The sequence below is a fragment of the Papaver somniferum genome, chromosome 1, assembly GCF_003573695.1.
Source record: "Papaver somniferum cultivar HN1 chromosome 1, ASM357369v1, whole genome shotgun sequence".
Lineage (NCBI taxonomy): Eukaryota > Viridiplantae > Streptophyta > Magnoliopsida > Ranunculales > Papaveraceae > Papaver > Papaver somniferum.
In genome coordinates this window covers 169,790,078-169,816,339 of record NC_039358.1, presented here as the reverse complement: position 1 = coordinate 169,816,339, position 26,262 = coordinate 169,790,078, and the positions used below count along the sequence as shown (strand labels likewise).

Sequence of the window (26,262 nt, the reverse complement as noted above, 5' to 3'; positions counted from 1 at the left end):
TAATACTGGTGTTTTTGTTCTCCACATGCCGAGAACTCCAAGACTTTACCATAAACTCCTTATAAAATGTGACATCCCCACTCATGACTATCTTCCTTTCAAATGGATTCCAAAGCTTGAACCTTTTCACTCCCTTCTTCATACCCATAAAGAGTCCTATAATAGCACGACTATCAAGCTTGTTTTCATGCAGGACAACCAAAGATATGAATTGAGTAGTTGTCATAAGCTGGCTTACCATTATAGTACAGCTGATGAAACCCTATTGATGAGGACGCATGCATATGTAACTTCCTCAGACAAAATGCTTTTTCTAATCCAACATTAAATAACATGCATTGTTACCTTATCCAACAAAATACGATTCATGCGTTTAACTACCCCATTATGTTGTGGTGTTTTCTTAACTATGAAGTGCCTGTGTATCCCCTCGTCCTGACATACTTTCCAGAATGAATCACTTTTGTACTCTCAACCATTGTACGAACATAATACATTGATATTTTTACCAGTTTGAGTCTCAGTTGCCTTTTTCTACCTCACAAAGAATTCTATGACATCACTTTTATGCCTCATGTTATATACCCATACACACCGAGAAACGTCATCAATGAACGATATAAACCAATATTTTCCTTCTAGTGATGCATTCTTGGAGGGACCCCAAATATATGAGTGAACATAGTCAAGAACTCTACTAATATTGTGGATTGTGGTGCCAAAGCTTGTTTTTGTTTTCTTCCCCTTCATACAATGTTCATAAAACTCTAATTTCCAAGTAACAACTCATTTTAACAAATCTTGTTGAATCAATATATGCAACGACTTCTCGCCTGGATGTGCAAGTCTCATGTGCCACTACTTCATGGTTTTTATACCCACACTATCGATGTGTTCTGAAATATACAAATTCCCGGTTGCCGTGTTCCTTTCATGATTACTATAGATATAGAGATTAACTTTAAAACACCATTCTCCGCGAGTAACTTGTAGCCCTTATCTTCTAAAGTAACGAGTGAAATTAGATTCTTTATTATGACAGGTACATACCTTACCTCCTTTAGCTCTCTAACCATACCATCATTCATCTTAATTTGGACATTACCAATCCTAGTCATCCTGCAGCTATGATTGTTTCCCTACGTACTTATCCATCAAGCACTTCAAAGCTTGAGAACTAATCCCGATGTGGGGCATATATGATATGTTGCTTGAGAATCCAATACCCATGTACCATCTCTGATGATGCAAGTTGATGACGCCACAGTCAACGAGAAATCAGAAGCATCCTCCGAGTCCTCACTTTCTTTTGTAATGTTTACCTCGGTCTTCATGTTATCTATTTCTATCTCCTTACGCTTGGTATAATCCTAATCCTAACCCATGTCATGGTACCAAGCACACTCATCCCATCTTCAGATGCATTCTACTCTTAGAACGTCCTTTATCTTTACCACGATCACCATTCTTCTTCCTCTTGTATGTTGAACGACCTCTTGCAAGAAGAATATCATTGTCAGCTTCACTTGCGAGGTCTTCACGGTCCGTCTTCCTGACTTATTCACTACACAGTACTATAATGACCTATATATGCATATGTCATCTTATCCTTGCCACATATTAATGCCTTAACCACGAGCTCATACCTGTCAGAAAGAGAGTTTACCAGACACAAAGCTTGTCCATCGTCCTCAATTGTATCATCATAGTTACCAACTTAGAAAGAAGTTTATTAAACGGTTCGGGGTGTTCTGTCAGAGTTGGATCTTTATTTATGTTATCGCGATACAAATTTCTCTTAAGATGTATCCTATTGGCCAAAATCTTCACTAAGTATTCCTTTTCTAGATTTTCCCCAAAACTCCTTAGTTGAAGTCTCGTGTTGATAAGTAACTCTCAATGACGTTGTTAAACACCCTCGAACCAAACCAAGACATAAATTATTGCTCTTGTTCCAATGTTTTTCAGTCATATCCTCTGGCTGACCTTCTAGTGCTTCTTCTAGTCAAGATGAACAAGAGCATCCGTTATATCTGTTCTCCATAAACCAAAGTTACTGGTTCCTGTAAATTTGTCTACCTTGAGTTGTGACTTGTGTGAGTGAAGTATTTCTTCTTCTTTTTTTTTTTTTACATGTGGGCTCTGATGGTTCTCAAGGAATCTTCAGAAAAATACCTTTACTTCAACTACGATATGAGTACCAGTAACCAAAAGTGTCTCCTCTCTCTGATACCAATTGTTGCACCAAAACCTGCGAAAGCGTTTATTTGCACAACTATAATGTTACTCCAATATTTCCAAGAATACAATCGCTCACATAAACACAATAAGAACAAGTATTTAATGATGTTGAATCCTAGGAAATCAATAAGAAACTTTATGTATCACCATATATGAGATGACGATATAGAAAGCTCTTAGCAGAAAAGAAGAGATTTCTGGTGAATCCAACTAGGTTCTCTTAAGGGCTATTTATATATACGTCAGTATGACCGGACACATTCCTTAACAAAGATTGTTTTTCCTATAAGTATAGATTTCTCTAACTTAACTCTAAGAGACAAACTCTTAAGTTGCTATGCTAAGGAACAAGTAATGGTCCTAAACAAACTAAATTTCCTAACTCAATCATTGACCGACCTACCAACACAAATAATAAACTCTAGATACATTGTTTACCGGTGGGCTTCAAACCATATCCTTGTATGACCAAAGAAAGTGGAAACCATCTCCATTGTTTGCCAAGGCACCCCCTTTCGTCCATAGTGCGTGCGGGAGGTAAGGGATCGATTCCCACTAGGGATCCAACATTTTCTCTATGGATAGATTTGAGATTGGGTTTTATTAATTGGGTGGCAGTTGGATCAGCAGTGGGGCTAGTCCAGCTTGCTATGTCGCTCAGGAGGTGAGCCTAGCTGTGCCGTATCAATAATAATAAAAAAAGAAAATAAAAAAAAGAAAAGGAAAAAGAACATGAACATTAGATGTCAGATTTGATATTATATACATAGAAACCGCTATCGATGAATTATTACGTAGTCAAATGCATGACGGCAGGGAATCCTTTTATTCTTGAATTCGTTTATGCAGTCAAGTTTGGGTTCAATTAACGAGTATCATGATTCTATAAGTCAGTTCTGCTTCGGCCATACTCATACATGTAATTGAGGATCCTGCTATCTAATCTTAGAATTTGTTTTCAGTAGCCAACAGTCAAATTCACAACTCCTAAATGTTGATACTGTGATTAGCGGGGCGGGCACCGATCCATAAAAGATAAAATAATCCTGACCGTAGGATTCTGAATTGGCACCCTCCTTTAGCAATCATGATCAAATCTCTCTTTTAGGGTAAACGATAATAGTGGTCTCTATAAATCAAACTTTGGATACAATATAATATTATGATGTTGTTTTGATCTTTGCAGTGTGGCGAGTCTTATGGAAGAAATATTCACTGGGACTTGCTACTATGCTTGGCCGGAGAGAGTTACTCTACATTATTCGTACTCCACCCATAGAGTGACTTATGCTGGTTTCCCAAGTCATACCTGATCAAGTTACTGAAGTTTTCATATTCGTACTCTCCGCAAAGAATGAATTGGGTAAACAAACTTAAGTGACCTGCAAGCTTCTGAAGACCACAAGGTCCACAGCTACATGAACCAATTTTTTGTTTGACATCTTTAATGAATTTTGTACCTCTTCTTTGGGACTCTTGCACTCACTTCTTGATCTCGATCCCGTGTACCGTGGTAGCACATCTTCTGCTCTTCAAAATAAATCTATTATAGGGGCTCCAAGGTTTGAGTTTTGAGGGATACTAAGGATTCGAGTATCCTAAAAGATGATAAATGGGGGACCTAAACCATATTAAAGAATACCAAAATACCATTATCCCTTAAATACCTAAACCTAAACCAAAATCAGTTTCATCATCTCTAACTATATTCCTTCACCTCCATCGCCTCTCCACGGACTCTCCATCCTATTTTTCTCCCCCATCACTGATGAGTGCCAAATATTGTATATATTTGCACCTTTTTATTGGCATTTAACTCATCATTTGTGCACTAACGCTCCATTTTATCCCATATTCTGTGTTTTCGTTGTTTTCAAGAATAAATACTTTTCTCAATTAATTTTGCATTTTTAGGTACTAAATAAAGCCTGGTTAACTCATGGAGCGAAAAGAGCAAAGAAACGGCAAAGACTCCCGCAGAAAGGCAGCGAAGAATGATGTTTGCAAGAGCCGGATCAACTAGAAGTGGGCTTTAAGAGGAAGAATTTTCCTTAAAGAAGATATGGGCTTGGCATACCCAAGGCCCAAAACCCTTACCCAAATCAATTTCCAATATCCCTACCCATTTCCATGAGGGCCGTCATATTGGATCCATCACATCATCCAACGTTCGCCTCATCACCGAGCATCAAATCTTGAAGCTCCTGTCAAACATCATAGTACCTAACTCCAATCTAAGCCGTCAGAATTGTTGTATCACACATCCAATGGTCGCTGCAAGCTTGTTCCATCTTAGCCGTTCGATTCAATCCAGATGTGATCATCCAACGTATCATCTTCACTGGACCTCGAATTTGCTACAACCGCTCAACACTAAAACACCTACACCACAAACCAAATAGCCCCAACCCATTATTCATCGACCTCTTCTCCTCTTCTCCCCAAATTCCTCTCTTCCCTATCACCTGCAACTTCCGCCACCACCATCTCCTGCCATCACTGCCACCACCAGACCTCGAACCACACCACCACCACAACCACCCGACAACTCCACCATCTCTCTACCTAGCCTAGGTGTTTCATCAAATTCACATCTCACTGACTTAGGGTGTGGAGTTGATGAGACGACTCGATCTAGGGTTCACAGTTCACAAAGAAGAGCAGCAAAAGCAGCAAAACAAGTGGGAAGAACAGAAGAAGGTATGGGTCGAGGTGAAATCGCAAGTGGGTACGTCAAATTGAAAATCCCCAAATCAAATTTTAGGTTTTCAAAAATTAAGGTTTAGAAATTTGGGAATCTGCACTATAAATACAACATGGTGTTTGTAATGTTAGGGGTATGCCCGGATTAGTCGGTGCACCAAGCTGTAGTAGTATATTGTGTTTATCATGTTCTAATTACTTTTGCTAGGGTTGAGATGAAACCATTAATTTACTGCTAAGTTTGATTCATGTTTCTGATATTGTTCTTGTTGTGCTTTACTTGTTTAGGATAAATATAATCTGAGCTCTTCATCATTTTACTTTCACAGTGTATGTCATGCATCCATTGTAGTTAGAATACTTCTGTGATGAATGTGCTGCAATTCATGCTTCATTGTCTGTTATTGATCCCTTGACTAATTGTGCCCTGAAAAGACAGTTAGTGCTTTGGAAAGATACCCTAATTGCGATTAGAATATCCATCTTAGGAAAGGTTTAATTATCTAAGTTATCAAATTTATCTGTGATTAGTTATACTGTGAGAAGACAGCTAATACTAGGGATTAGTTAGTTGGCTTAGTTGATATTAATCCATCCATTGAGACCCTGGATAAACGACAGACTTGCATCTTGTCCGGTGTCCATAAAAATGGACAAGAACATTATTGAAACTGAACTGACTTAGCTGAGATTAGGTGGTGGATTCGACTGCCCTAGTGCCCTTTAATATGCATTCTTGTTTTCTATTTTGTGTTACATAACCAACATCTAGCCGTATCGGCAAACAAAACCCCCATTTTTGTTACTCTTTCTTGTTTAGAATCAGTTTAAGTGAGACTATAGTTTCAAATCTACACCCACCTTGTCCCTGTGGATCGACCTGTGCTTGCCATGTGTTACATTGTGACATTGTGCACTCACAGTTAGACATAGTCGTAGGTACTCTTTCAAGTCCTACCAAGTTTTTGGCGCCGCTGCCGGGGACTCGGTAGCGGCGCTGTTATTGTTTCTTTTGTTTCTCTGATAACCTTGCTTCATTGCTTGCTCATTGTTTACCTGGTCTTTTCTGTTTCATCTTGTATTCTCATAAGCATCTTGTATATAGCATTGCTGTCTTGCATCTTCGTCTTTCATCTTGCATATCATATTCCTGCTGCATATTCTTGTTTGCATCTTCACCATCTGCATACTTGCATTGCTGTTGCATTTAGCATTAGGAGCTGGCTACAATTTTTTTTCTCTGCTTGAATTTGCTGTTGTCCCTTGCTTGAATTTGCTTCTTGTGATGTGTACTTGCAGATTTGCTGCTGTGGTTAATCTTGAGCTCCCTTGCTGGTCCTGGTGCATTGCTGTTGAGCTGTTGTGATGTGTTGCTGCCTGCTGGTGCTGCTTCTCTGCTGTGTCCATGTGAACCTGCTGATCCTAGTTTGCTGGTGTTGAAGTTGCTAGGCTGGTGCATTGGCCTTGCAGACTGCTGGACCCAACTGGGCTGAAAGCTGAAACAAGCTGACTTGCCTTGCTGCAGCTGCTTCTGAGCCTGTCCTGCTGAACCCTTCCTTGAACCATCAGACCCAATTGTTGTGAGCCCAACTTGGATACACAAACAAGCTAAAGAAGAAGATATTCAGAGCCCAACTGGGCCACTCAAAGTCAAGGAAAAGAACTACCAAGCCCAACTGAGCTGCACAAGTTGGAGTGAAGATTGAACCAAGCCCAACTGGGCTTCAACAAAAGCTTAGGAAGATCCAAAGCCCAACTGGGCTTTTGCAACAAACACAAAGGGATAAAAGCCCAACTGGGCTTCCCTCCAAAAACAAGTAAGCTTGAACCCATTAGCAAAGCCCAACTGGGCCTTCTTTATTGTCTGTTGGGTTTATATTTTTTCTGGGCTTGTAATATTATTTTAAACCCAACAGTGGGCTTGTGTTTTTGGACTTTTGGGCTTGTAATTTTAATTGGACTGTGGGCTTATAACTTTGAACATTAACTGGGCTTTGTACTCAAAACAACAACTTTGGAACTTTGAGAACAGAGGGCTTAAAATCTTTGAAAATCTATCAAGTTTTCCAATTTCAAAAACTCCTGTTGGGCTCCTCACTTTCCAAATAACCTGTTGGGCCTCCTGAAGACCACTGGGCTATGCTTTGGGACCTGTTAAAATACCAATTGGGCCTGTTCAAACTTCATCCAAATTCACAGCTGTAGGTTGTTTTTCAAACTGCCTAGTGGGTTGTGCATTCTCCCACTAATGTGGGCTTGCTCCCAATTTTAAAACCAAATTTGCTCCCAATAACCAAAAATTTTCTCCCACATTCAAACCAAATTTTCTTTTCAAAACCCTTTCAAACCAAATTTCAAAACCCATCAAAACCAAATTTTTCTGAAAACAATGGGCGAGTATGTGAATAAACCCCGTAGTCTCCATGAATACATGTACTCTAACAGAATAAGTCAGTTATCATGTATCGTCTTACCCCATACTGATGGCCCATTTGAACTAAACGCAAGCATGATACAAATACTTTCTATATTTCGAGGGTTCGATTATGAGAATCCCTATAATCATGTAAGAGAGTTTGAACAAATTTTCCGGGCTTTACAACCTGACCATATATCCGAAGACTCTTTGAAATTGCGCTTGTTTACATTTTCTTTAAAGGAAAGGGCTAAAACATGGTTTTACAATCTGAGACCGCAGTCAATCACCACTTGGGAACAACTCACAAATCAATTTGTCAAAAAGTTCTTTCCACATCATAGGACCATCTCCATTCGTAAAAGTATTAATTGTTTTGTCCAGTTAGATGGAGAGACACTTTTTCATTATTTTGAACGGTTTAATGATTTGTTGTTTGAGTGTCCTCACCATGGCCTTGAGAAGTGGAGACTGGTCGCCATTCTTTATGAGGGAATAGACTTTAAGTCTCGAGACTTGTTTGAATATATGTGTAATGGTGAGTTCATTGATAAAACTGTGGACGATGCATGGTCATTTCTAGCTGAAGTTGCAGAGAAAACCCATCAGTGGGAAACCGATAGGGAAACTAGGACCATGCCACATGATATGGGTAATCACCATGAGTCAGATGTTGATTTTCCCAATGAGCTTAATTCTGGATATAGTGTTTCATACCCTATTGCTGAAATATCAATCCATATTCACCTATTTTAGAGGCAGATGTATGGACGAAAAACACTAATGGTTTTGACAAAGTAGGATTTTCATGTATTTGTGATGATGATGATGATGATGATGATATTATGTTAGAAGAACATATCTATGCTGAAAATGTTATGGAACCTTTGGGTTCAAATACATTAGGCTTTTCTGCCCCGACCTTCATGAATGATGTTTCTTCTAGTATTCCATATACATGTGATGAGGCTACTGATTTAGATATTGTGCAGTTATCCTGTGAAGAGCATGACTTAGATAATGTTGAATCTTCTGTTGACACTAATGATCCTATGCATGAAAATATAGTTGATGTGTCTGATTCCATACTTAAGCCACAATATATTGCTTCTTTTGATGCTGATTTGGATATTTCGGATAACCATAATTCTGAATTTGGACTTGTGTAATTGTTTTGTGATGATAAGCATGCTATACAACTTGATTATGACTTAGAAAATGCTGATGTGACTGATAATATTGGTACTCTTGATCTCATGCATGTGAGAAACTTAGATGTCACCTTCCTACTTAAGTCACAATCTGATAGCCTTCCACCCAACCTAGATTTGGTTTGTAACAATTTTGTAAAACCAACTTTTATGAGAATACCTAATCTAGCCCTGGAACTGTGTGCCTCCCAAGTCCTCTTGGACTATTTTGCATCTAAATACAACACCTTTAAGGAGCCACAGTTGGAATATGCATGTTCTCCCGTCCCTAGCAAAGTCCATTTCGAGTTAGACCTTGTGCATGATGAACCCCCAAAACTGCGAGATTTTGTATCCAATAGTATATCTAGTGTAAAATCCAGGTTTAGGGGTAGATCATTTGGTTTTTCACTCTCACTCGCATTTCAGTCCAACTATAGTTGTTTGAAACTGTCTATGTTTCAACACTTTGTCTTTGGGGTTGATCCTCAACTCTTTAGACTGTATGTATATAGTGAATTGTTTGTATATAATCTGGTAGGTAATGTTTAGTGGAATCATATGTTTCTTGTATATATTGTGCTAACCCAATGTGAATTCAGTTGAGTTACTGTTGGGTTTTGCCTTGAATAATGGAGTTCAAAACTTGCTTTCGCCAATATCCGATAATCTCTTTCCTTTTCTCTACTTAGCATCGTTCTCATGGTATGTTGTTTTAATTTTGTTTATCTTTTGAAACATTGAGGAAAATGTTTAGTTTAGGTTTGGGGGTGAAAATTAGATACTTTGATAACATGCTATAATTGAAAACAAAACTCTTTCTTTTTGAAAAAAAATGAAAAAAAAATGAAAAAATGAAAAAAAAATTAAAAAAATTCGAAAAAAAAACATAAAAATGGAGCTCATTTACCTTGAAATGTGACTCTTGTGCATGTATGTAAACATAAGGATTCTTAGTCTAGATATTTAGGCACCCTGATTCTAGCACAATTCACATAGTGATAAGAAACTTGCACGCGCACGATCTACCAATACATGTATAGCCTCATCCTTGAGGTGTTCTATCGGAAGTCACGATTGCCAATCACTTTAGAATACTGAACGAAACTTGACTAGCTTGTTCTTTGGTTGGTTGGGATAGAAGGTGGAGGTTACATTAAGAAAGACAACCATTGAATTTAACTGGGTGCATCAAAAAGGTCTACCTCTTGCAAAGTGTCATGTAATTTTTTGTTTCTTTTTGCTTATGTATCAAAAGAGTTACCATGTTGTAAAAAATTTTTTTCAAAAAAAAAAATGAAGTATTTATCAATTCCATCCTCTCTTGTTCCAAAAATAAAAGAGAGTAGTCAATGTAAATAAGAGTCATGTAAAGAGTCATCTTTTGTGTTTTTGTGTTATAAGCAAGGAAGGGTGTATGCCATTGATGTACAATGCGAGTAATTTTGAAATACCTCCAACTCATTCACAATTCTCGTAAAGTCCGGACAGCTAGCTAGATTTCGACCTCGGTTCTTAGCCTGAGAAACTATCTCTTGGTGATTAGTAGTCATAACATCCGATCTTTCTTTACACATGTGTAGATACACTTTACACTCTTATCACATGTCTTTATTTGTTATCAGTGCTAGGATTGTGCCTTTGATAGCTAGATTGACATCTCCATTTTGCTGTGAGCTTCTACTGTCTTGCACATGTCACATTTCATGGAATCTGAGCTTATATTTTGTCCTAGAACTTTTTAGGTACGTTCTAACCAAACCTTCACGAGACTTCAACTCGTCCACTAGGGACACTTAGTGGTTTAAAAGGCTTATTTCATTCGCTAAATGCAATCGAAAGACCAACGATAGTGGTATAGGTAGGATTTCCTTAGTTTTGTTTTACTTGAGGACAAGTAAAATTCAGGTTTGGAGGTATTTGATGAGTGCCAAATATTGTATATATTTGCACCTTTTTATTGGCATTTAACTCATCATTTGTGCACTAACGCTCCATTTTATCCCATATTCTGTGTTTTCGTTGTTTTCAAGAATAAATACTTTTCTCAATTAATTTTGCATTTTTAGGTACTAAATAAAGCCTGGTTAACTCACGGAGCGAAAAGAGCAAAGAAACGGCAAAAACTCCCGCAGAAAGGCAGCGAAGAATGATGTTTGCAAGAGCCGGATCAACTAGAAGTGGGCTTGAAGAAGAAGAATTGTCCTTAAAGAAGATATGGGCTTGGCATACCCAAGGCCCAAAACCCTTACCCAAATCCATTTCCAATATCCATACCCATTTCCATGAGGGCCGTCAGATTGGATCCATCACATCATCCAACGTTCGCCGCATCACCGAGCATCAAATCTTGAAGCTCCTGTCAAACATCATAGTACCTAACTCCAATCTAAGCCGTCATAATTGTTGTATCACGCATCCAATGGTCGCTGCAAGCTTGTTCCATCTTAGCCGTTCGATTCAATCCAGATGTGATCATCCAACGTATCATCTTCACTGGACATCGAATTTGCTACAACCGCTCAAAAAACACCTACACCACAAACCACACAGCCCCTAACCCATTCTTCATCGACCTCTTCTCCTCTTCTCCCCAAATTCCTCTCCCCTATCACCTGCAACTTCCGCCACCACCATCTCCTGCCATCACTGCCACCACCAGACCTCGAACCGCACCACCACCACAACCACCCGACAACTCCACCATCTCTCTACCTAGACTAGGTGTTTCATCAAATTCACATCCCACTGACCTAGGGTGTGGAGTTGATGAGACGACTCGAGCTAGGGTTCACAGTTCACAAAGAAGAGCAGCAAAACAGCAGAACAAGTGGGAAGAACAAAAGAAGGTATGGGTCGAGGTGAAATCGCAAGTGGGTACGTCAAATTGAAAATCCCCAAATCAAATTTTAGGTTTTCAAAAATTAGGTTTTAGAAATTTGGGGATTCTACACTATAAATACAACATGGTGTTTGTAATGTTAGGGGTATGCCCGGATTAGCCGGTGCACCAAGCTGTAGTAGTATATTGTGTTCATCATGTTCTAATTACTTTTACTAGGGTTGAGATGAAACCATTAATTTACTACTAAGTTTGATTCATGTTTCTGATATTGTTCTTGTTGTGCTTTACTTGTTTAGGATAATATAATCTGAGCTCTTCATCATTTTACTTTCACAGTGTATGTCATGCATCCATTGTAGTTAGAATACTTCTGTGATGAATGTGAAGTTCATGCTTCATTGTATGTTATTGATCCTTGACTAATTGTGCCCTGAAAAGACAGTTAGTGCTTTGGAAAGATACCCTAATTGCGATTAGAATATCCATCTTAGGAAAGGTTTAATTATCTAAGTTATCAAATTGATCTGTGATTAGTTTTACTGTGAGAAGACAGCTAATACTAGGGATTAGTTAGTTGGCTTAGTTGATATTAATCCATCCATTGAGACCCTGGATAAACGGCAGACTTGCATCTTGTCCGGTGTCCATAAAAAGGGACAAGAACATTATTGAAACTGAACTGAGTTACCTGAGATTAGGTGGTGGATTTGTCTGCCCTAGTTCCCTTTAATACGCATTCTTGTTTTCTATTTTGTGTTACATAACAAACATCTAGCCGTATAGGCAAACAAAACCACCATTTTGGTTACTCTTTCTTGTTTAGAATCAGTTTAAGTGAGACCATAGTTTCAAATCTACACCCACCTTGTCCCTGTGGATCGACCTGTGCTTTCCATGTGTTACATTGTGACACTATGCACTTGCAGTTAGACATAGTCGTAGGTACTCTTTCAAGTCCTACCAATCACCTCCATCGCTTTTTTTCCCGATTATTCATCGGCGATAAAAATATCTATACAAATTATGGGACGGACTAATGATCCTAAGAAAAATAGGAATCAAAAATCAGCCAATCCATCACATGCAACACCAAATGAGAAATCAGTTGAAGATGAAAAATTGAACAATCAAGGAGTTCAAACACCACTTAATCCACCCGCAATAACTTCAATAAGGTAAGAATCAAAAAATCCATCTTCTTTCATTGGTTTTTGTTGCAAGAATATATAGATTCGATTGATTTAGGTTTTTGAGAAGAAAAAAGTTTCAGAACTGTCTACGGTTTGGAGTTCTTAATTTCTAAACCGTAGACACTATATACAGTTTGAAAATGCATACTTCCAAACTGTAGATTTAAATGCTTCTGCGTACGATTTAATTTTCAAACCGTAGGTTAATCCGTAAGCAAAAGAGTTGAAAACCTAGATTCCCAACCGTAGGGTACAATTTCCAAACTGTAGGGTCATCTGAGTTCTCGTACGGTTTGGTTTTAACACCATAAATCCTTAAAAGATTTTTTTGAAACCTAGATCCCCAACCGTAGATGGTTGATTCCACACCGTAGGTTTAACTTGGTTTTTGTACGGTTTGGTTTTTGGAAATTTTTTCTCAATCATAGGTTGTTAGTTCCATACTGTAAGTTGAATTGAGTTTGCATACGGTTTGGTTTTCAAACCGTAGGTAAGTCCTAATTTCCACACCGTATGCTGGTTTTCCAAACCGGAGGTTCACCTGAGTTTTCAGCTTTGTTTACTTCATTGTATGTATTAAACACAGTTGTTGACATTTTTAGGAATTGATAACCAAAGGATAAGGATAAGGGAAAGAAGAAAAGAATGCAAGAAGTAACACCAAGTCATGGGGGGGCTCTAACGCCTCGTAACAAGATTCCATTGGGTGCTCAACAAAGGAACAAAGGTATCATCATTGGTGGACCAAGAGAAGAAGTGACTGATCGTGCGCTTGTGGGTGCTCAACAAAGGAACAAAGGTATCGTCATTGGTGGACCAAGAGAAGATGTGACTGAACGTGCACTTGTTATTTCTCAACAAAGCAATCCTGAAACTGAAGAAGAAGGTCATCTTCCACCTACAAATGATAACAAAAGCAAACGAAAGAAGAAGTATAAATCTCCACCTTCAGCAAATAGCGTGATCGGAATTATTGCCGCCCAAGATGGATAAAAGTGCTTGGGGTTTGCCTAGAGATGGGGGCGAAGTCTTATTTGGTTATGAAACTTCATGGGATACAAGAGTTTGTGCAGCAGAGGTAAACATTATTCCTTAAATTTATCTCTATTAATTTTTTACCATTATTTAATCTTTCTTTATTTTTTTTATGTTTTATGTAGGATCATACAAAAGCAGTTCCTAAATTGAAGCGTCAAACAACTCTTTATTGGCCATTGGATGAAGAATGTGATGCGGTTAAAGCCTTGGTAGAAGCTTCGGGTTTATGGCCTGCAATTGAGTATTCTCAAAAGGACTTTGATATTATAACTTTTTCTGTATTCATAGAAAGGTTTTGGCATGAAACCACCACCTTTCATCTCCCGTTCGGAGAGATGACCATCACCCCAGACGATGTTCATCAAATTACTGGGCTCCCCGTGGAAGGTAAAGCTGTTTTTGAAGATTTTGACGACTCGGTGCCTTTTGACAAGCTTTGTGACTTGGCTTGTATGTGTCTTGGGTGGGACAATGATACGGCGGAAGAAGGGTTTGAACTTGCCGCTGAAGCCAAATATAGAGCCAAAAGGGTAAGAAAGGGGGATGAAAAAATTGTAGCAGTCGACATTGCAAGAAAGATTAAATTGAAGAATTTGAAGGAAATTTTTGAAGGATCCAAAAAGAAGGAACGAGATGGATTGATGGACGAAGATAACGTTAGGCATACAACTACTGCTTATTTTTTGTATGCTCTCGGCACCATTATTTTCCCTGATCTTTCAAGTAACCTGGTCAAAGCTTCTTATCTCCAATTGTTGAAGACACTTACTATTGATATGAGGAAGAACGAGGTTCACATTACTCATGGGCCACCACAACCCTTTTTTATTTGCTTGAAAATCCTGGTAAAGCTTCGAGATGGAATTTCCTTCAAGTTGCAGAAAATTTTCGGTGATTTTCAAATTTCATTTATAATTTTATATTCATTTATAACATAACCAAGTATGTATCATTCTCTTTTTGTGCAGTCATGGGTTTATGACCATTTTCCTACGTTGAGGCTAAGTGAAGACTCAAAATGGTATAATGGTTTACCTACTGGAAGGAGATACCCTTACACTGGAGTTCCACAGAAGCATAAAGATATGTTCATTGCGGAGATTAAGTTCAAGTTGGACGCCATGGCAGTGGACAAGGTGGTGTTTGACCCATACCTAAAGCTCAATGATGATGGAGACGACCAACACATCATTTCAAGTGTGTCATACTACAATGGACCATTATATCATCCGACATGGTTTGTGATGTACAATCCTCGTAGAATTCTACGTCAACTTGGTGTCCAGAAGATGGTTACCGAAGAAAATTTTGGAGTAGACAAAGAACAATCCACCATTTTAGAATCTTCACCAACTCCAGTGAAACTGAATTTCACCCCAGCACCAATGGTCGCCAATTGGAAAAACCACACCGCACGCCACTACCAACTTAAAACGGATGCGTTAATACCAATTGCTGGCACTAGCGAAGCCAATGGCGATTACTTGCCTTGGTTTCTTGAGTGGGGTCATCCTTATATGATTAATATGGATCCGGAAGCTGCACAATATCAAAACAAAGAGGTTAGTCCAAAAACACAGAATGATCTATTGAAGTTGGTGAAGCATTAGAAGGATCAAGCCAAGATGATCGTACGTTATTACACTACTAAATCTAGAATTTTTATGCAAGTTTGTGAAGTATATACAAGTTTGTGATATTCTTTTGATATGTAAATAGGCCTCTAGATGTAAAGTCAAGGACATTACCGATTGCATTAATGTTAACCAAAAGATGACGGTTCCACAACTGAAAAGACTGGGAAGCCAAGTTAAACACATACCCAACCCTGAAAAAGAAGCTCTCTTTCTGTATTCAAGTGCTTCAAGTGACGAGCAGAACCAAGTGGTACCAAAAGGAACAGGTCTTCATCCAGCGAAGCTTCTTCCAGTGGGCCTGGTAGTCGGCGAGGTGATTCTTCTTCTACTCACGAAGTATTTCAAGAGGATGTTGAAACTCAAGCTCAATCAAAATCTAGACGTGGTGGTCGAGGTGTCCGAGGTGGTAAAAGTCGTGGCTAGGTTATGAATCATTTTGTTCTTGACGGTGGAGTTATTTTTATTGCGTTAGGTTAAGTAGTAGTGCTAAGTTATGGATAATTTAGTTGTTTGACATGGATTTCTTTCCTTTAGGTTGTATTATGAACTTCTTTCTTTTAGGTTGGATTATGAATTTCTCGTGTTAAGACTTTAAAAGTAGTTTGAATGAATGGACTTTAGTTATTTATTTGTCCAAGTTAATATCCAATGAGTGGTTTGGAATTTTTTGAAACCAAAGATAGAATATTTTTGACAGGCCTAGTGTATTTACTGTTGAAGTTCCAAACCGTAAGCCTCCCTGAGATTTCATACGGTAGGGAAAACAAACCGTAGTTAAATTTAGGGTAGCTTAAAGTTTAGTTTCCGAACCGTATAAGGAAACCAAAAGATAGATTTTTTTTGAAAAGCAAGCTAACCTACGGTTCGGAAAACAAACCATAAGCCTCCCTGAGATTTCATACGGTGGGGAAAACAAACCGTACGTAAACTCAGGGAAGTTTACGGTTTGGTTTCCGACCCGTGGTTGGAAACCAGAAGATAGTTTTTTTGAAAGGAAAGATAACCTAAGGTTTGGAAAACAAACCAAACCGTAAGCCTCCTTGAGATTCCATATGGTGGGGAAAACAAACCGTAGGTAAACTCAGGGAACTTACAGATTGATTTCCGAACCGTATACGGAAACCAAAAGATAATTTTTTTTTAAAGGCAAGTGTTCCTACGGTTTGGAATCCAAACCCTATAACTGTCAGAGACTTTGTTTCTGGTATATTTACGTTTTGCCAGACCGTAGGTTTACCAGAAGAAAATGTGGACAGTTTTACGGTTTTGTTGTCAAACCGTAGGTTTATACGTTTTGCTTTACTTACCGTATCCCTGCTTACGGTTTGGTCGATGTACTTTTCCAAACCGTAAGTTATTACCAAAAGTGTCTTTTTTTTAATTTATTTGAAAAAAGATCCGTTAGAAGACTAGTTTAGGTTGTTATTGAATAATATACATCTGCTTTTAAAGTCTACGTATATACTCACCCATCCCAAATCAAAAACTCACCTTCTAAATTTATATTCTTCCTAAAAATGCTTACAAATGGATAAGCCCAATTTCACTTTGGATGAAGACTTGTCTATTTGCAAAAACTATACTATGTTATCCGAAGAGAGGAGAAGAACGAAGGCAAGGTGGTTTGTTGAGTGTTAGTTATTGGGTAAAGATCTATGGAAACTTTTGTAATGAGACCGGTAATACTAATAACTGTGAGGGAGTTGATTTGAATGTTCGATTTGGATTCATAAGCAAACAAGTTGAAGAATATATGGAATTACTTCGTATTTGTAGTGAACTTCGACTTAGAGGTGAAACGGATGTTGAAGTCGTATCTCAAGCTAAAAAGGAATGAAGAAAATGGAAAGGTTCAAATTTCAATTATGAAGCTCATTTCGCCAACCTAAAGGACTTCTTGAATAGTTGTACGAGTAGTGGGTAGTTCTAATGACTTATTTATGTAATATGGTTGTAATGTGGTTTAATGAATGAAAAAAACATAACCGAGTCATTCAAATAAAAAATTTATTCATAATGAAGCACACAAAAGTTTTTTCACCAACTTTCACCATATTTATTCATCCCGTCGTCACTCCTAACTAGCACACATGGGACATCCCTCGAAAATTGTAATGCCTTCCATAATTCAAAACTTTCCTCGAACCGATTACACCAACCCTTGGGTATTTATCCATCACTACCGTCTCCCATCTTTAATGGAGGTAATGGGCAATATTCTCTCAATTGGAGGCCGATAAAATGGTTCATTTGCATAAACCCCATGATGACTCTTTTTGATGCTTCTTTTTCGGTAAAAATACGTCTTGTTGGTGAGTATGTAACACTATGTCCATAGGAGATAGTATGAATAACGCAATGGAATGAGTTAGCGAGTAGATAACCACATATTGCATTGATATCCAATATTCACTTGTTCATCTAGTGTATACCATTAAACGTCGTTCAAATGCTTGGAACTTCTCATTTAACATCGTCTTCATTTATTCTCTTTCACATCTCGTCAGTGGCTTATAGAAATCGGGGAAACAACATAGTTCAAGCAAACCCTTTTGCCTTACATAAGTAATTTGGTCTACACTCCAATCTTTTGCATCCTCAAAAGGTCCAAGTTGATCTACGAACACATGGTAACCATAATTTATGTCGCCCTCAACATCGTCAGTGGACTTAACGTACTCATGGATAAAATGTGATAAAAAGTGCATGTATTTTTTATATATGTGTACGTAGGTCACATATAATTACCTTCCTCATATATGGGTGATATCATCAGAGCTACTTCCAGATAAACCGTTTTTTCTCGCCACGAGTAACTCTTTGTGGGGAGATTTGTGACGGCTCGACTATCAGTGCTTTTCCTTTAACATCATTACCTCGATTTCTTGCTAATTTCTTAACACCAATTGCACTACCAAGTCTTATTTGGACTCCACTACCATCTTTTGTTGTTCATCCTTCTTGGGATAGATCAACCGTCTCTTTGATTTGGCCTCCACAAGCAACTTTTGTTGTTAAGCCTTCTTGGGATGAAGCAACCATCTTCTTGGGGCCTTTTACCTTCACTTCACTATCTCGACTTGGTCCCTCTTCTTCCATTTCATTTAATTTACGTTTTTTTGTAGTCTTACCTTTTCCTTCAATGCCCTTCTCTTTATACAAGGCGTTCAAGCGCTCAAAACCCGAAAGATATCTTTGATTTGAAGCCGTTAATTGCGAACCTTCTTGAACCATTCTCTTGGCTTCTACCCTCCATTCTTTCTTTGTTTGTTGAGATAGAGGCTACCCTTTCCCTTCCCTACGGTTGGTTCAAGAATATCGTTTGACGTGTATGCGGGGTTGAATTTCCGCAACTCATACAACCAAAGTTGTCTTTGAGCCGGATAAATGAAGCATACTTTTCAAATAGTTCTTTGTGCGCCTCAGTGTCGCAAAACACTTCTCCAAAACCTTCACTGGGTAACGGATCCTTGAAGCTAAGTTGTCTCCAAAAAGGATCGATGTCTTGGATTGCGACCACCTTTGGCGAGTACTTAAATGTAATATTCTTACATGGAAGGACCAACGATAACATGTTGGGACATATACATTCCCTTGGAATAATTTTCTCCAAAGCCCCCACTTTCTTCATAATCTCCTTAATCACCCAATGTGATACCTAGTGAGTAATTCCTCGGAGCCAAGGGCTATCCAAATTAATAGCATCCTTTCTTGATCGATTAAATTCAAAATCCTCATTAAATCTATCGAGATCACGCTTAAAGTAATCTTCCATAGCTTGAAAAATCACAACAAAACCACAATCACACCCATTTATCCTCCGCTTGAACCGATAGTGAGATGACTCCATCGTGCTTGTGGCTTGGTTGTCATAATGTTTATGCTTGTTTACCCACACACTAGCGAATTTTTCTTTATGGGGATCCAATAATTCATTCTTCAAATACGCTATCACCTCCGGGTAGCTTTTCCACTTGTCAAATAGAATACGCTCCCTTACAAAAAAACATTCCTTCCGTGGTCGACCATGTCAACTTGTCTCACTCATCTTGAAAGCTAGCCAATTTAACCGCAACTACTTTGTCATCTTCAACAAATTTCTCTTTCGCTTCTTGCTGTTTATCCAACAGAATTTTCTTAATCATCTCCATCACGATTTTCCTTGGTGGTTGAATCATAATCTTGCAATTAGTTTTGCACATTGTTCCATATATGAAACGTGCAAAGATGATGATGTGCGTCGGAAAAAACACGTTTTATCGCCCACATCAATGATTGCTCATTATCCGTAATCAATACCTTAGGAGATTTCTTGGTATAATAAATTTACCTTTCCTAATGCCCACAAATAACTCTCCTTCGTCTCGTCTCTCAATAAACAAAAACCGACACTAAATGACGCCTTTGTAGACGTTTTCCCCACGAAGTTAAACATCGGCGGCATATTGTACTTATTCGCTTCATAGGTGCAATCCATGAAAAGGATTTGATGGAAACATCTCGCCAACCTTACGAATTCCAAATAAGCAATGAAAAGATGTATCACCTCTTTTTTCTCATTACATCATAGGCTACCGAGTAGTTCACCTTTTCCGCCAAATACAATAGTTGTTGCATAAGTAGTCTATCTTGCCGTTCCTCATTCCTAATTTTTTTCTCTTTCATTGTTGATGGTAGACAAGATAGATGTGTTATCTTCATTTAATACCTTCACACTAGCTAGAATAACAATACGTCTTGTTCGTTTTTTAGTCAACACTTTTACTAGCTTCTTTTCTTCGGGGTTGAGCTTTACCGGATAAAGATGATTAAGCAAACTCTCCGGAATATGATGGTTATGATAATCCAATTTAACTTCACTCATATACCACACTCTGACAGGATGGTTATGATAAACTTTTCTTTGATGACTCTCATATTTCCCATCAGACTCGCAAACCATTTGAAAGTTTGAATCTTTTCACTTGTTTATTTTGGACTATGATACATTTCTTCTTCAACCCTTGTTCTCGAGCCCACTTCTTTGCATCGTTTAAATATTTCCATTCAAAGTTGTTGGCATAGTGAGCACTTGTATCCTCGGACAAAACTTCCATAGCTGTGGGTTGATCTTCCATTGGTTCAGGTAGAAGATCGAGCTATAAATATGAAAAATATTGCAAGGGATTATAAAAATATGCATCCGAAAAAAGAAATCTACGGAACAAACCGTACAAAGGAATACAATGGGGAATTTCAAACCATAAGCTGCCCTGAGAAACACTACAGTGCAAAAGACAAATCGTAAAAATACCTACAGGTGGGGTTTTCATGCTGTAAGTTTCCCTGGGATACTTATGGTTTGGATTACGCATCGTAAAAGCATGAATAGTATTTAATGCTTTCATAAATGCTATTCATGCACCTACGGTGATGTTTCACACCGTAGGTTGACCTACGGTTTGGAGTTCAAATGTTCCAAACGTATGTTCTGGCTTCAAAGATTCTTACGGATTGGGAGTATGAAATTTTCCAAACCGTATAGTCCACCTAAAGTTTGGTCGATAAATTTTCTACACCGTATGTCGCTTACGGTTCAGATTTGGAGGTTTTCAAAAAACAAAAAAAGATTCAACTTTCTACGTACTTCATGCGATTAAAAGCAAAAAAAAATTGTTATTGGGGTTAAGTTAGAGATATACCTCACTCTGTTGAGCATATGGTTTTTGATATTCATCTTCTTTTGATTTTTCAAAGTTATAATAGCATTCATATTCTTCATGTATAGGTTGAGTTTGTGGTTGGGTTAGAAATTCTTGATTATCTATGGGAGTTGGAAGATTGTTGTTTGATTTGGTAGATGAGGATTCACCTACCTCACTAATCTTACTAGCTCATTTTCAGACACTAATCTTTCTTCATAGGATAGGTTTTACCATATCACCTATGAGTTTAGATAAGGTTTTTCTCAAGCTTTTAACTGTTATTCAGCTCATTTTAACTGTATAGGTTTTTCTCAAACTTTTTCTTCTTCCTTCACTAATCTTGATTTTTTTGATTTTCAGACACTAATTATAAATCAAATAATTCATAAAGGGTATTTTAGCCATTACAAAAATAATTGAATAAAAGAATTTATTAATTAGTATTTGGAACCCAAATTTTATCATTTTGTGAGCCTTTAAAACTCAATGCTTGGAGCCGTAATAGGTTTCCTTCAAAATGAGGTGAACTCAGGATCTCTCAAATATTTTATAGTTTAATTTCATTTACTATGAAAAAACACATAAGAGTACAGGTAGGTCTTTTTCACCAGCCCGTCGTCGTCGTGCGGCCTCTCTAGCTTAACTACTGTTTAGGCAAAGTGGATGAATTAAAAAAAATTAGTAGATAGATTTAGCAAATTCTCAAGTGAACAAGAAAATATCACTGTTAAGTGTTTTATACATAAGAGCTAAAATACCCACTTAATGCATGACTGTTGATGCTTGATAGATCTTAGGCATGAGGAAATTGAATGCAATAACGTACTCCGTAACATAATGCATGACCAAATGAAAAATATCACCGGGTTAGTAATTTCAGAAGAAAGAAGAGCAAACGAAATGAAATGTACTTTTTTTTTTTTGGCCATTTACACTAGTATCTTGGTCCCCACCCACTAACTCCATTTGGTTTCTTCTGATACAAACAGACAGAAAACTAAAATTGAAAATTATACATCTAGCAGGCAGCAGCTTTTTATCACCTGAAAAAACAACTCAGGATAAAAAAGAAGATCCACTTCGGCAGTAGACAGTTCCACTCTCCTCCCTCTCACGTGCACACCCTTTTAACCTCTCGTGTGAAGATTTCGGAGTTTAATGACCTTACCAGCACCAACCTAGAGTAAATTTATATCCTGTCATTACAGGCGCCATTTAGGTACTGGGCGATATAAAACATGTCACCGAAACTTAGACACACATGACACAGCATTTTCTCTTTTGATCACAGGCACAGTCTTCACTTTTGTTGCACGATTTTCTTTACCTTGTTTGGGAAGGTTTTCTTTACTACTACTACCAGTCTACCACTTACTCCTCCCAACCAGCCCACCACGTGAGTAAGCAAGCATCTGACCCTAATATGAGTATTTTATTACTTGTAAACGATGGTGCGGCTTTTCTGTTGTCGTCAATATTAAGCGTTATTAGCCCAAAAGAACGAGCTAAGAGTGCAACACAAGACACAGTATCAGCGCGGAGATTCATCTAATCATGATGTTACCGTTTAGAGCCATGCAGGTGAAATAACCAAGGCAATTGCCGTTTCCAAGATCTCTATAATCTCCCCTTTCTATTGCTAAGAGCATCCACAGTGGGCGAGTATAACCAAATTTATGGGATGAGATCCTAACACAGTGGGACGGAGTAAAGATCAAATTTGGACCAAAGATCAAATTCCAGATCAAATATGGTCGCGACCAAATCCCAAATTCTAATATAGTCGGGCGTAAATTTAAAGTACGCTTGATGCTGGGCGTAAATTTAAAGTACGCTTGTTAACGGGCGGAGATTTAAATTACGCCCGATGAAATTTTAATTAAATAAAAAAAAAAGGAATGAGGCGGACTTTTAAAGTCCGCCTCTTAAAATTTGCAAAGAATGGGGCGGACTTTTAAAGTCCGCCCGATGGAATTTTAAAAAGGCGGACTTTTAAAGTCCGCCTGTTAAAATTTAAAAGGGATGGGGCGGACTTTAAAAGTCCGCCTGATGGAATTTTAATGGGGCGGACTTTTAAAGTCCGCCTGACGAAATTTTAATCATGTACCGTTGCGTCACACCACGGACTAAACCCAAATTTTGGTCTTTTTTTTGATCTTTGATCTTTGGTTTTGATCGCAAAGGTTCCAAAATCCCCCTTTGATCTAAATCTAACCATCTTAATATCCATGTCCTGATACCATTTCGCCAAACAAAATTTTACGGACCACACGCGGTCCCCACAACAACGAATCCCCATGATTATATCCCTACAAATCCAAAATTACAGTAGGTGAAACTTGTTGTGATTATTGCGAACTATTCAACAACGTGAGCAATATTAAGATACATCGAGACACACTGTATATTGGTCTTTGTTTGACAGATTGGTTGGATAACTCAATAATAGTTTGCCGTCTGGACATTTAACAAGTTTGACCAGCTTAGCTGTCTTTGATTTTGTTGACTTCAGAAAAATGGTTACTATACACACTCACTAGTCCCTACTCTACAGTCTACGATCTCTTCTAGTCTCTGGCCTCTCCACAGCAACAGCTCATACAGAAAAGAAAAGAAAAAAAATCAGATTTTTTTTTTGTTCTCTGTAATGTTCAATGGGTAATGAAAAAATAAGAGAAGAAGATGGAATCTGAGAAAAGATCATCGCATAGAAGTGGTAGTGAATACTTCATATGTTTTACAGCAAGAAATTCATCTTCCATGAAAATATCTTCAAAATCAATTCAAAGTCCAGGAAGACACAGTGGAAAATTTGGAGAATCTTCAGCTTCATTATCTTCTTCATTAAGCAGAAGGTTAAGAAGCAATGGAAGTATTAAGCGTTCACCAATGTTTCCAACTGGAAGTCAGAAGAAAAAAGGTTCATCTTTAGAAACAACCGCGGCAGAACCATCGTCACCAAAAGTTACTTGTATTGGTCAAGTTCGTGTCAAAACAAAGAAGCAGGGTCAAAAATTTAGAAGAAGATCAAAAAGAAAAGGTGATTTAAGTTTTAGAAAAACGGAACAGAATCATCAACAGCCGCAAGAATGTTTACCACATAGAAATCAAAGATGGGTTCATCTTCCATTATCAATTTGTGAAGCCTTAAAAACCTTTGGGGCTGAGTTTAATTGCTTATTACCTTGTACTAAGTCTTATTCATGTTTAACAGGGGAGAAATCTGATCAGAAGAAGAGAAATGGAAGACAAACTACAGAAAGGAATAATAGTTCTTGTAGACAAGTTTTTGCAAATTGGGTTATGACTGGTTTGCATGAAAATGATCAGAATGAGATGAATATGGATAATAATGATAATGAGATGGAGTTAGTGGTGAGCAGAAGAGAAGATGAAATGAGAAGAGTGAAGAAACGAGAAGAAATGATCGGTGAAATTGAGATGCAGATCTTAGAAGAGAAAAGGGCAAGTATCTGTAGGAGTGAGGTTGAAGAAGAAGAAGAGGGAAGGGTTAGTATTTGCATTCCACCTAAAAATGCTCTGTTATTGATGCGATGCAGATCTGAGCCTTTTAGGAATTCTGCTCTTGCTAATCGTTTCTGGGAGTCTCCTATACAAAATAAAGAAGAAGAAGAAATTTATCCACAAAGAGAAGCAGTAATAGTAGTTGAAGAAGATGATACAGATGATCGTGAAAGTGATGCTGAAGAAGAAGAAGTGGAAGATGATACGGGTGATGAACCTGAAGATGAAAATGAACTGAAATCAGGATTAGAAGAAGAGAATTTCTGTAAAACCCCAGAAAAGGAAGAAAATGCAGATATTTCGTTAGACGAACATCATGGAAAGAAATATCAAGATATTGAAGAAGAAACACAGGTCATATTTACAGAAGATGAGGTAATTGATAATGGTTCTGCTATTGAACCACTCGTTGAAGTAGATATTCTTAAAATAGAGGAATGTGAAGAAGAGTCCATAATTCAAGTGAAAGAACAAGAACTGATACTGGAATTGAGTGAAGAAGGAATAGAAAGTAGAAGACCAAGTATTTCTTCCGGAAGAGTTAGTTTTTCTTCATGTACAAAATCTATCCACGAGGAAGAAGAAACAGAGCAATGCCCAGAACAAGTGAAAATGGCAGTTTTTGAAGAAACGGTCAAACAAGAAAAAGTTGCCGAACCAAGAATTTCTGTTGAAAAGAGAGAAACCATGGAAATCAACAAACAGGGAGATGAAGAAGTAGTAGAAGAATTGAAGTCAAAGGAGAGAGAAAAGGGTGATCATGAATTACCAGATTGTTTATTATTAATGATGTGTGAACCAAAATTATCAATGGAGGTTTCGAAAGAAACATGGGTTTGTAGTACTGATTTCATCAAATTTCGACCGGAAAGAAAACTTATTCAAAACAATGGTGGAGATAATGATCATCCAAAGAAACGAAACAGTACTGATTCAAAGGGTAGACTCAGTACCGATTCAAAGAGTCGACTCAGTACTGACTCTAATCCAAGTCATGGCCGTCCACCACTGCATAGTAAACATCAAAAACCACCAACACCACCGAGAAGATCTATCTCTAAACCTACACCGCCGCCGCCACCTGCTGAAGTTGTGCCACCTATTGAAGTCTCTACATCACCATCATCAATGGCGACGATGATAGAGCAGAAATTTGTCCACGCTGTAGCGTACGAACCGTTCGTACTAACAAGGTGCAAGTCCGAGCCATTGAGATCTTCAGCTAAGTTAGCTCCAGAAGCTTGTTTTTGGAAAAGTATGAAGCTTGAACCTCACACTCAAGGTCCTCCGAATCTTGGCGTTGGCGCAGCTACTGGTATCGGCTTCTAAATAGATTACGGCTGATTCAGAGCCAAGTAGAAATGTGATACTCTACTTGTACGGTTTTCTCTCCTTCCTTGATTTTGATGAACCCGTGTTTCATGCGGAGGATTAGAGATTTTTAGGGTTTTGAGGTATTCATGTATGTAAACATAAGGATTCTTAGTCTAGATATTTAGGCACCCTGATTCTAGCACAATTCACATAGTGATAAGAAACTTGCACGCGCACGATCTACCAATACATGTATAGCCTCATCCTTGAGGTGTTCTATCGGAAGTCACGATTGCCAATCACTTTAGAATACTGAACGAAACTTGACTAGCTTGTTCTTTGGTTGGTTGGGATAGAAGGTGGAGGTTACATTAAGAAAGACAACCATTGAATTTAACTGGGTGCATCAAAAAGGTCTACCTCTTGCAAAAAGTGTAATTTTTTTGTTTCTTTTTGCTTATGTATCAAAAGAGTTACCA

At 38.0% G+C, this 26,262-nt stretch overlaps 1 protein-coding gene across 1 annotated transcript; it reads left to right on the top strand.

The window, feature by feature from the left end:
* The first annotated feature begins 23,626 nt into the window (after positions 1 to 23,626).
* LOC113353935 (uncharacterized protein DDB_G0284459-like) lies at positions 23,627 to 25,798 on the top strand. Its single transcript, XM_026597408.1, has one exon. The coding sequence runs from the start codon at positions 23,627 to 23,629 to the stop codon at positions 25,796 to 25,798; it is 2,172 nt and encodes a 723-aa protein (XP_026453193.1).
* Positions 25,799 to 26,262: the final 464 nt, after the last annotated feature.